General features: G+C 35.7%; 1 protein-coding gene across 4 annotated transcripts in view; it reads left to right on the top strand.

The window, feature by feature from the left end:
* The window catches only part of diaph2 (diaphanous-related formin 2), a 457,445-nt gene that overhangs the window by 15,679 nt on the left and 428,978 nt on the right, over positions 1-12,788 (top strand). For all 4 annotated transcript variants that reach the window (XM_032554339.1, XM_032554341.1, XM_032554338.1 and 1 more), the window contains exons 3-4: positions 3,967-3,999; positions 5,873-6,049. In XM_032554339.1, coding sequence (XP_032410230.1) covers positions 3,967-3,999; positions 5,873-6,049 — 210 coding nt within the window. The remainder of the gene's footprint in view (positions 1-3,966; positions 4,000-5,872; positions 6,050-12,788) is intronic.

Here is a 12,788-nt window from a genome sequence, read left to right as displayed (position 1 = left end):
GTTTATGGTTTACAATTTTGAGATGTACTCCATTTGTGTTGCTGAGGTGAAATTAGCAGATTCTCAGGAAATGTGTTGTGAAATTATAATGTTCAGTCTGTGAATAAAGTTGATGTTTTAACTGTGTAGTGATTGGCAAAACCTGACAGCTGTGGTTGCATTAGACTCCTCTCTGTCAGCACTTGTTACAGTGCTGTAAAATATGCCACTCACTGCAGTTTTCTTTAGTTTTTTGTCACACTCAAACATTTCAGAACATTAAACAAACTTTAATATTGGACAAGACAACCAGAGTTGGTAGAAAAAAAAGTCTTTCATGATTTTGTTTTAGGGGCAAAAAGTTAGCTAGACCAACCAGGTCCTATGTGTTAAAGAAATTGTTTCATTACAAAATGACTATGATTGACTGCATTTTTAAATGTTCTTCTCATTTCCACTGACCATATCCAGACCTGATTTCTGCCAGACCAACAAAATAAAAAATAAAAAACTTAAAATAGAACCTGTTTGACAGCATGAAGTTGGCTAAATTCTATCAAAAAGCAACACATGATTTGAAATGAATACATTTGGGACACTACAGTGAGAGTTGTTATCCACAAGTTGGGATAAAAGAAGAATAAAGAGAAAAGAATGCATGTCTATCTAGTGACCTAGTCAAAGTCCGGATTGATATGCTGTGTTATGACTTTAAGCAGACTGTTCCTGCTAAAAAAAACACACTACGTGTGAATCGTGACTTTTTAAAGGACTTTCTCCCCAGCGATGTTCGATTTGTTGCTGCAAAGAGTGCCTCAACCAGTTATTAGGTTTAGGGGGACAGTTACTGTTTTACTTCGGCCAGATTGGCTTGAATAGTGTTTTTCTCTTTAATATGTGTGTGCATTTTGTATTTACTCTGGCTATCTTCTAATTAAAAAAAATGGTTTGATCTGGAATATTTAATGGTGACAATAAAAATAAAAACAGGATAAATCCGTAATGGAGCAAATTTTATTTCTAGACAATCCCTTCATATGGCTGTAACTAATTAAAGTAAGACCTAATTTCCTTCAAGTTGTTTTACAAAGGCATCGTGGTCTCTGATTTTTATGGTGATAGTTCCAGTGAGTGAGTTAAATACACTATACAGATGCTCAAGTTAAATTAGCTGAGTGCAGGCAGCTCTGCTTTTTAAAAGCGGTGGAGTTATAGTCACTCTGAAGCAGCATTTATCTTCTCTCCGTCTCAGAAGTCAGGTTATTACATGCGCCACCTGGTATGAGATTCCAATAAAACGGAGCTATTCAACGATATGGTTCATATTCAACCGCAGTTTGCTATGGCGATATTAGAAGTTGTTTTGTGAAATATGCATACTGGTACAGTTTTGTTTGCCCCAAATTGCCTTTCAAGTTGTGGGATATTGCTTTGTGTTTTCATTTTTGAGGATCTGCATGGACCTATGATCAGATTTGATTAAGGAGGGACCCAGAGCTAATTTGATTAGATTATTTAGTGGAAATATGTGTTTGGTAATAAACATTTATTACAATGAAAAAGTTTACTTTAATAAGCACGCAAAGCCCAGAGGACATGGAAGCTTAATTGTTAGGTGTTTAATTGCAATGTTGCGATGCTGCCAAGATAATGGGCAAGGAAAGGCCCTCAAGTCAAGGCAATTAACCAAACAGTGGTTTGATTGTTGTTAAATTGATTAGAAAATGTTTAAGTACTCTATCTGTAAATTAGCTATTGTTTCACGCAGTTTGCGACTGCCAGAGAATGCTGGGCTTAATGACACATACGCTCTGAGTTAGTAATGGGAAAAGTTGTCGCTCAGGTCAGGTTGCTGTTGTGAGTAGTGATGCAGCTTTATTAAATGCATCTAATTGTGCCTTGGTGGAACTGATGTTTGTCTGGATTAGTGAGGCCCAGGTGGTTACCTGGCTCCCACAGGGAAAAAGGAATCATCTGGATATGATGCATGGGGAAGACAACATGTCTGATATCTGGAAGTGAAATAAAACTTCAGGGAACGTCTAAAACCTGCACAAGATTGACACGTTTTGTTGTGTTTAATAGCTTCATCTTCCAACTGTTGATCAGCTGTTGCAGACAAAGCTGGTGACAGATATGGCACTTTGTGTGTCTGCACGGAGTTGCCCAGAGCGACAGCTGATGGAGACTCGCAGAGGGAGGTGCAGGTTAAAGCCAATTTGTTTCCTCGCCCCAGTATCTGTATTTTCCTGATTAGAATAGTGGAGAAATCCACGGCTGGAGGCAGGCTTTATGACCATCACAGCCCCACATCTCCCGACTCATTAGTACTTTACAGCCTAGCACCACAACATATGGCAGAGTTGTTACCGATTCCCATTTGAGGTGTGTTTCAAACGGCCGTCCCTTGCTGAGCCACAACCCTGTGGCAGCGCGCTTTCTTATTGTGTTTGAGGAGAAAATAAACATCTGTTCCAGCTGAAGTTTTGGTGTAAATCTTTTCGGTCCCTGTCACCACAAAAGATGCTCTTCAGAACCAGTGCCACTGCAAAGAAATTCATCTTTGTGCCTTGGCAGTGTGTGCTGCTTTTTTTCTTATTTGTTTCACACACATCTTCATTTAAGCAAAACTAACTTGCATGTTTTAAGTGGAAAAACCAATCTGAGTGTTGGCTGTCAGGTGGTTTTTCTTTTATTCATTTATATTTGTATGTAGGCATGGGCCATTATGAAATTTTGATGATGGAAATACCAGAATTTAACAACATTAAATCAGAAAATTTATTTAAAACATGATCAAGCTACTTTTCTTTGAATAAGACTCTGGTCCACATAGCTAGAAAAAACAATCGTTGTCTGGTACATTCTCAGGCATCATGCTAAAAGCATTGGTTTGCTTTGATAACTGGCCCATGTCTACATGTGGGTCTTATGTCTCAATTGTTTATCCCTGGGGATCATACACATTACTTTTTAATTCACTTTATTATTTAGGATCATTAAGAATCTGTGAATCATTCATTCTTTTCTTTTTCAATTGACAACCAAACATCAACAAAGGGTTTTTTAAATCAGATACAAGAATCACCCCTAAAAAACAAAAAAGATCTTGTTTTTCATCTTTTCAATTTTAGTTTTGGCTTAAAATATATAAAATGAAAAACGGGTTGCAGGAACAAATTTTATTTCAATAGGCCAATACTTGTTTTTCCAAAACCTGGAAATTGTGCTTTGTGAAAAAATGTGTGTTAGTATTGACATCAGGTGTTATGTTACATTTTTGACATGAAATAGAGCAAACATTAAATACTTTGGCTCCCAAAGCATTGAAATAGAAGTTCAAAGTCTACCTACCATATCTTTCACAAAAATATATTAAGGCAAAAGTGCTTTGAATGTACAACTTTAAGCATTATGCAGGTGAATAAATAAAAAGCAGCTTAAATGATCTCTAATTGTGGAAATCTGCATATAAATTCACTTGTATATTAATCCAGAAAAACATTTGACAAAATTCCACATTTGACAAATGTCTTTTTCACCATATTTCACCCAGAACTCACAATCTTCTGATGCTAATTTCTGAGCATGATAGGATGTTCATCTGCTGCAGTGTTCAGGAAATTTCTGAATTCATTCAATTTTGTTTTTCCTCTTTCTTTTTTTTTCCTTTCTTCCCCCAAATGACAAAACTTTTTTATTTTGGCTGTCAGTTAAAAATGGAAAGCAGAAATGATACACAGATCATTATTAGGTGTCTAATTCACATGTACAGTACTCAGGATTTGCTCACATGTCTAAAACATAAAAAGAGGCACTTCTCCTTGCTGCGAGTCTAAGACATTTAGCATTTGTGCTTCATGGGACAAATTCTGAAAAAAACTGTACATGTGAAGACAACCTAAGGTGGAACATGTTCTGTGGGTTTGGCGGTGTTTTTATTTTCTGTTAGATATTGTTTTTCATACTGTGCCCTCCCTCCAACAGAACATACACATTAAAACACTGGCTGATGATATGGTAAGGTGCTTGGTTTCATTTTGCTGTGACTAGCTTTGTTTCACACATTTTTCACTTGTTTTTCCATGGTTGCATGAATTTAATATACACCTGTGGATGGATCAAATGTGCCCAAATCCAACTAAAATAGTAAAGGCCTTTTACTATTAAACATCTGCTAGTTTATTTCCTTGTAACTGTATTATTTTCATACTACATTACCAAGATCATTTTAAGGACTAATTTAACACTGCAAACTGCAGTGTTCAGTTGTTAAAATACTCTTAATTATTGACATCTGTGGAAAACAAATGTGTAGAAAGGCTTAAAACTAATTTAATTTGTTGCATTAGTATAATCCCACACACAAAATAATAGAAAAATTATAACTTTGATTTGAATACTTTATTTAGTAGGGATAAAGTATCCCTACTTTACTTTATAAAAAAAGAATAATATCTCTTCCAAGTTTTTGTCAACCTAGAGTATAAAATTTTTTGGCTATGAATATGACCTGGCTAACAAGCTGTTTTATTTTTTTCAATGTGGAAAATAAACTGTAAGGAAATATGCCATTCAGGTGAGGTTAGTGTGCATAAACTATACTGATTAGTCTTATCCATTATTAGACTGAAGAAGGATTTCTTTTTCCCAATAAATTACCTTAAAGGATGGATTTCTTTATATTTCCCATTAAAAATGGACAAATGCATTCTAGAAATTTGTAAATACTATGATTTTAAGAATTATTTTGAGTCAAACTAGGATCAATTTACTAATGATTTAATTAATTAAAAAAGAACATAAAGAAACAAAAATGCAGTTGCTAATTATATCCTGTAAGCTACTGCTATGGGAAAAATTATGTTTATGGGTTTAAAACTGAATGTGCAAATCTAACTTCAATCAAACATTTACCGCTCACTCTGGAGTTTCAAAAAAGGGATTGCAGACTAGTATTTTGAATTGTCATCATTACCACAATTAATACATAAAATCTTTAATATAATTGGAGCGCAAGCAAATAAAGTTTATCTGCCACCATGCTCAGTGAAGAGGAAGTGGGGGAAGAAAGCTCACTGGAAAAAACCTGTAACAATAAGACAAAACTTGGCACCATAGTGACGCATATTGAGACTCATGTTCAAATGTTTACCAGTGGTGAGGAAACAGAACACAGTCAAAAACCTCCTTGATTTCTTACAGTGATGTCGCTAGAATTAAGCTGATTTATTATCCTTCACCGTTTTTAACAAATACTGTCCACATGCAGTACATTTGATCCATTGAGTCATATTTCTTTCTCATCTCATTTGCATGACAGTCCCTACCCCTACTTATCCGTTACTAAGTAAACCTAACGATCATCCTCCCTGCATGTGTCCCATGTATGTTTTCTACTCAGAGCTAAACTTTCCCTGATTTATTCATTTAATTAACTGATGAATTTAATAAGGAATGTTTTAATCGCACACAAATTGTATTTGATATTTTGTCCTTGACTTACTAAAATAGCATCAGAACAAAACAGGTAATTATATCAGATCTGATGGTAAGTAAAGTCCTAAGATGTTTAATGGAATCTTATTACGTTCGATGATATTTGAAACTTGTTTTGCATTTCTTTTCAATGTTTCAATTGTACTGTTTTATGTCAGGTTTTAAAGCTTATGATTTTCCCCTCACTTTGCAGCTACACCTTTTAGCTGTCCTCACAATAGGGGTGTTTAATGTTTACAGTAAATTGTGTACAACTAAGTCCTACTAGCAGGACATTTTCCAACCTGCTAAAGTACAGGAAGTTTTTATATTTGGCGGCATAGACCATTTTTGTCTCCTATTAAACAGACTGTTGTTGCAATATTTTCATTTCTCGAATGTCATTTTCTTTCAGCGTGATCGTATAACAAGTTTCAGGAAAACTGGGGCAAAGAAGGAGAAGCCTCTTATTCAGCACCCAACTGATCCCATCTCTACCCAAGTCGAACTCCCTCAGCCACAGCCTTTCTTTGACGAGAGATCCATGAACCTTTCAGAAAAAGAAATAGTTGACCTCTTTGAGAAGATGATGGTAAGCTTTGTTTTCTTTCTTCTCCTTCATTTAATCATGATATTACAGCTCCTAAGTTCACTCAATAAAAGAATCCAATTTAGAATGTTTCATATAAACAATATGTAGAAGTTCATTTTGAAAAGATGTATTAATTTCTTAGTATTCATGCTTTCTTGTTTTACTGCAGAGGACATTTGGTGTGTAAAACAGTTTTAATATGAAAATGATTGACCTTTTTGAGTTGGCATAGATTTTCCGACTGCTTAGAGGCAAAAGTGAAAATATGGCCCAGAGGTCTCCCTAATGATCAATCAAGGTCAGATTAAACTGATGCTGAAAAGTATCGATGTGTATTCCTGAAAAGAATAGATTTACATAGTCAACCCTAACCCATTTAATTTAAATCAATATTACAGAGGATCAGAAAACTTTCAGATCTTGAATATAATCCATGACCTTAAAGCAGCTGCCCAAACTTATTGCCATGAAGGCCAAAATTGTCTTGTTAAAAGCTCATGTAAACCACAAAAAATATTTTTTGTATTTTTAATATATACTGTATATATACAGTATATATATATATATATATATATATATATATTAAAAATACAAAAATATTTTTTGTGTGTTTTCTTTTGCTCAATAACAAAATAACCATGTAAGATTTAGGTCAATTTTTTGTGAAAAAAAATTCTGCCTGAATTTTGTGATTTCTTATTATGTGTGTGAGTAAAAGTTGTTGATGTTTGTGCTTTCTATTTACTATCAAACTAAGATGGATGCAGTAGCCTGGTTAATGGATGAGTAATGATTTATGTTGTACCTAACCAGCAGATAATATCACTGCAGACCCCACATATCCAAAAACCAGCTGCCACAGAGACAGTTTCCTCCCTCAGGCTGTTAATCCAATTGACACAATGAACACCGTACAGCCAGAGTAGTTAGCTACTGTGTTGTAAAACAAAATATGCATATTTGCACTATATTTTAGCATGAAAATTAACAGTGCATATATACTGTACTTATATATACATAGTGTTGTATTATTTTAATGCTCCTCAAAGTTTGTATATTTATATTAGATGTCTGTTTAAAGTCAAATTCCTTATTTATGCACATAAACTTGGCAAATAAAGCATATTTTGATAGCACTTTACATTTATTAAGACTTTATTTTTCTGGAAAAATTTTGGCCTTAAAAAACCCCCCAACAAAATATGTCAGACTAAATCTGCTTGCAGGTCAAATTTAACAAAGTTTAAGAGTGAAAATATTACCCAAAGGCTAAAGCTCAGATGATTAAAAAGTTCATTAAAAAATATAAATCAAATTGTGATGCAAGTTGAGATAATTGTCCTTAAACACGTGAACACAGATTAACTAACTAATTCCATTTTCCTGTATGGTTTCCAGTTTTAGGAATTAGTCAGTGTGAGTTTCCAGGCATGCCAGCATTCTGTTTAGTGGGCAGGAGACATCGTCAGTGATGGAGAGAGAAGTTTTGAAAATATCCTTCACTGCATACAGATGGTTCGCCTCCACCCAGGTCTGAGGCGGCTTAATCAATTTCTGGAGTCTGTTGGTGTTGTACGCCCTCAGGCTGTTTTCCCAGTAGTCCTCGGTGTGGTAAATGGCACAGGCCAAGACAGATTCATGCAATGTCCATGTTATTTTTTTTCAACCCCCCTCACCAAAACATCAAAAGCCAGGAGATTCCTCAGGAGGCAGGGCAGTAACTCTGTTCTTTTTTTCAGAAAGCAGTATTGTATTTTCCATTCTTTTTTGCTGTCCAAAACAGAGATTGATGCATGTGTCATCAAGGAGTTAAATGCCTTTTAATTTGTGACTAGAGGAAGTCTAGAGCTGCCCCACAACTTAAGCCCGGATTGAGTGGAAGATAATGGATGGATTGATGTTAAATCAGGCAAGATAGTCACATAGTCTGAAATGATCTTTTTCCCCTGAGAAACTCTTTTAGTGAACATTTTTCCCTAAAACGTGAAGTCAAGCCCTTGCTTTCCTCTGTTTTTGAGAGCCTCTGACAAGTATCTTTGTATTTTGCACATTCTCCAGAACACTGGAATGACTTTCCCCTTCTCTGCCCTTTTATATAATTTTCATTCATTTAAAGCAAATTTTCCATAGATATTTATTAGAAAATATTGTTGTTATATGTAAGAGATCGACAATTAAACAGTAACTGAACTCTGATCCAGAAATGCACAGCATTATGGGGGATGTAGGCAGAGGAAAGCCTTTAGCCAATCAACACCTCACAGCCAGCTAAGCAAGGTGGGTGGCGTCAACTAACCCACACTTTGGTTACCTAGCAACTCACTCACTCCAAGGTTACCTAGGAACAATCTGCTGAGTAACTTGTTCAGTAGCAGGTTAAGGTTTTGCCAATGGTTTCGCATAACTGCTTAAAAATAAACGACGTGGAGAGAACATTGTGGACAAAACAGGAAAAGTCATGCCTCCAGTTTGGCAGTGACTCAGATATTTAAAACAACAACAAGAAAATAAAAAAGTCAATAATTATTGATACTGTCTGTGAAACACTTTCTTCAAAAGTTCATGTAATATTTGTGGCTCAAAAGTTTTATTTAGCTAGACCAGGGTCAAGAAATGTCTGGTTTAGGCTTTTATTTCTCATCACAGAAGTAATTTGTTGCTTAAGAGGCAGTACAATACCTTAAAGCTATCACAAACTCATAAAGACAAACTAAGAAAATAGGCTAAATTTATCTGAATGGGTAATGTGGAGCTTTTAATATACTTCTTGGTCTTATCAGTCAGCAATCCTTGCTGGGGCCCCTCGATGAGACCAGTTTTCTCATTATTCAAAATTACTTTTAAAAATTCCTCACATAAAAAATGTGCACCTAAGCAGTGTCTACATTTAAACAAAACCAGTCTAGCAGTGTTTAACAACACCTGACCTCTGAATGCTTCCAGGAACCTGAATAATGCTTCATAAAATGTATTTCTTTGTTTTAGTACAGCTACAAATAGTCATTTTGACAACTTTCTGTCAGAAGGCAAAGACTTTCTCTTTCAGCGTCACGTCCTTGGTCCAAAAAAATGAAATGACACCAGTGACTCCTTTTACAGCTTGTACACTTTCTTTAATTCAAAGTACAACTGGACTGAGTCATGTTTTAACCTTTGACCATCACATAATCAGTTGCTTTTATTCCCACAATGCATGATTGTCCTTCATGGGGGAGACTTTTGATTTACAGTTTCTGAAAGTACAGAAAGTCCAGTTTTTGTACTTCCACCTTGAATTGTAACCCTTTTATAAACTGTTTATTATACTTTGTTGGTTTATTTTAAATCCAAACCATTTCATTGCTTTTAAAGTAGTTTTTTTCTTTTAGTTGTTAAATCATGAAAGGAAGCAAACATGCTTTTCTAACTTCTAAATGTATTTTTAATGCATTAAAGACAATCCCAGGGTTGCTACATGCAACCCTAGAAATGTGCACTTTAAAATGCACATTTTAAAATAGTCATAGTTTTGTTGGATGTTTAATGATGCATCACTGACATGCGCTTTGTCTGATTGTAATACAATCACCTGCTCACTTCTACATTTGACCCTGTTGTTCTGTCTGTGTCCAACATAAAAAGAGGATCTTCTGTGCCTTTATATATCATGAAGCTATCCATTCACTTGTCTGCCATTGTGCAGCCCCTACAATGCTGCCTCCAGAGTGTGGCATTCAGGCTTCCATCCACATTCTCTTCTTTCATCATAGCTGTAGAAGCCTGAGTGTTGCTACTGTCAGCTCTTGTCCTCAGGCTTTCACCATCATCTCTTTTGTGCTTCCTCGTCTCAGTGCTTGAACTCCAACCAGTAATGTCCCCAAAATTGAGTCAGGTTTTATCGTTTGGGTTGTCTGACATGCATTGCCTTGCTAAAGTGTTACAGCCCCTTGAACTTTTTCACATTTTGTTGAGTTGCAGAAACAAGCTTCAGTGTATTTTATTGGAAGTATTTTTTATGTGATAGGCAAACCAAAAATGGGACCTCTGGGAAATGATGCATAGTTTTTCACATTTGTGACAAATAAAAAAATACTCAAAATGGGTGGCATGCATTAACTTTGATACCCCTAAATCTGATGTTCTCCTTCCATATTGACTGAGTTTGAGCCATAGTGGACCATTATTTTTCTGTTTAACTTGAATCCAAATTATTTGCAATTTTTTTTCCGTAGAGCATAAATTATTTGACAGAAAATTAAGCTTGGGATTTGTACATGACACGCTATTGGCTGGTGTTTGCAAAGTAGTCAGTCCATTTATTTTTCTTGGTGCTGATTGACTATTCTCTTGAGAGAGGACATAAAGAAGTCTCTAGATGCTAGTTTCTACAGTAGAGCCAAAACGGTTTCCACTGTGTATGTATTAAGTCACATTAAGGTATATTTGATGTTTTGAAATATTAAGATAAGGCAGTTGTAAGCGTTTGTAAATAGGGTCTCAAATACTTTTTAAAACATGCCGTGTGTTTCACAGAATGAGGGTTCAAAGCACAAACAGTGGTTCAAGTCAGACACTACAGAATAGCTGATTTTTCTGTGCGAACTGTGACATCACCCATGGGTGACAGCTGGAGAAACAGACCAAGTAAACTGGAAACAAAAACAACAATTGCACCAAGTTAATTTTTCTGATACCCCATTAGGTAACAGTTGAAAGGCCTTTGAATTGTTAAATTAGTGAAATATTGAGTTTTTATTTTTTGTAACTATTTCTCAAGAAACTGAAGTTGGCTTCAATCAGAGAAGCAACTGGAACGATTCCACCTAATTTTTCTTAACGTAAGCATGTATAACTTGCTGTAGCTTAAAAACTGCAGTGCATAAACTCTTCAAACATGGACTAAATTATTCTACAAGTGGAGTCTTTCAAAATCAGTTTTGAGACTATCAGATTCTACAATTGGAAGTCAACTTCAGCTTCATCTGTTTTTATTCACCTCATTGCATTTTACCATGTCTGACAAACCATAGAATCCTCCATCTTGCTAGTTGGCTCTCAAACAAACCAGTAGAAGAAGGAGAATATCTGAGATAAATAGGTTTTGCATATTGTTTTATAAACTAACGCTGCTTTACAATTCTCCACAACTTTCTTCATAGACTGTCTGTTGTGGTCTTTTATATGAATTTATTTATTTTTAAAAATCCTTGAAATGATTGAATGATCAATCATTTTTCTTCCACTTAGCAACTGTGCTCTGCTTTGTGTTGATGTGTGCTGTAAAAGTTCAATAACATCCATCAAATTTGTAACTGAACAAAATATAACCGAACAGTTAAGAGGTATGAATTCTCTTTAAAAGCACTCACATTCATATGAATATCCAGAGGAGCTTTGGAACACAGTCAACAAGTTGTGATATGCAGCCTACGACAACTGCAGAGCTTTGTGAACTCAGTTGCATATTTGCATGAGCCCTGCAGTAAAACAACTCTCCAAAGACTGAAAGCGATTGCTAATCTCATTCTGCATTGAGAGTTTCAAATAAACTGCATGCAGGGCCCATATTTTCTTACAGCAGTAATGACTCACAGCACCAAATGCAATCATTTGACACTGTCATGTTTGTGTAACCATTGTTCTTGGGAACAAAAAGAGCGTTGGCACAAGGATTTAGATTTAACATGATTTTTTTAGTTTTTATGTCATTTGTTGACAGATTTACTATAAGACATTTTAAATCTGGTTTTCATTTGCATAGATTTAAAACGCTAAATATCAGATTTACTTCTCACTTGTCTCTGGGGTCAGAGATGTCACTTTTGTGCATTTCTGGCCTTGGGTGCTACAGGACTGAAACCTGAAAAGCTTTCACCCCATCTCTTTGAAGTGAGAAGCTGAATTACTCTAGCTTTATTTCATAGGTTGTGTGCTCTATTGTCTATAATGCATCTGAGTGACTTGGGGTGTACGTGTGTGTGTGTGTGTGTGTGGTGCTTACCTTTTCCGTATTTCTCGTACAATGCTCTCCATCGCCAGGGCCAGAGAAATACTATCAGAGCTCAGAGTTTTCATCAGGCCTGTGTTCACTGTTTTCTTGCCCGGGCGCTCATCCCTGTCACTCACTTCACCTCTCAATTACTATGTTTGTGCTCACAGCAGCGTGACATTACACCCAGGCTTCAATTTGCTCAGTGACAGATGACACAAAAGGCATGTTTGCTGGTCTGACATTTGACAGGTCTTGACACTTGGGGTTGGGAGTTATAATTACGGTAATGAAATCGAAAAGGGGGAAAAATAAAAGGTTATTACTTATGTACTTTCAATTCCAATCCTGCTTCTACCTATAAACTAAAAACTCTCCTGCTTTGATGTTGTACCCAGAAAATAGCTGGTGGGTAGGTTTTTCTATATTTTATGCTAATAATCACCAACTTTGATATTCATTTGTCATCTCAGATATTTTTTCAGTTTTCCTTTTATGTTTTACACACATTTTATTAACTTTACCCACATTTCACTATTGATTGTTCTCGCATGTTTTAGCCTTGGGTATCTCGCTGTCTGCAATTGAAGGGCTGACCCTTGTCATATTAGCGAAACCTCCAACTGTGCATTAATGACCACGAGAAAATGTTTTTCCCCCCTCCTCTGTGGTGTGTATATCTATGCTGGAATAGCTCATAAGCCATTACTGAACAGCCATCAAAGCATACTGACAAAATATAGGAATAAACTCTCAGTCAGTGGTAAGGAA

This window comes from Xiphophorus hellerii, chromosome 23 (genome assembly GCF_003331165.1).
Source record: "Xiphophorus hellerii strain 12219 chromosome 23, Xiphophorus_hellerii-4.1, whole genome shotgun sequence".
NCBI classification, from domain to species: Eukaryota; Metazoa; Chordata; class Actinopteri; order Cyprinodontiformes; family Poeciliidae; genus Xiphophorus; species Xiphophorus hellerii.
This window is presented reverse-complemented; position numbering and strand designations above follow the sequence as displayed.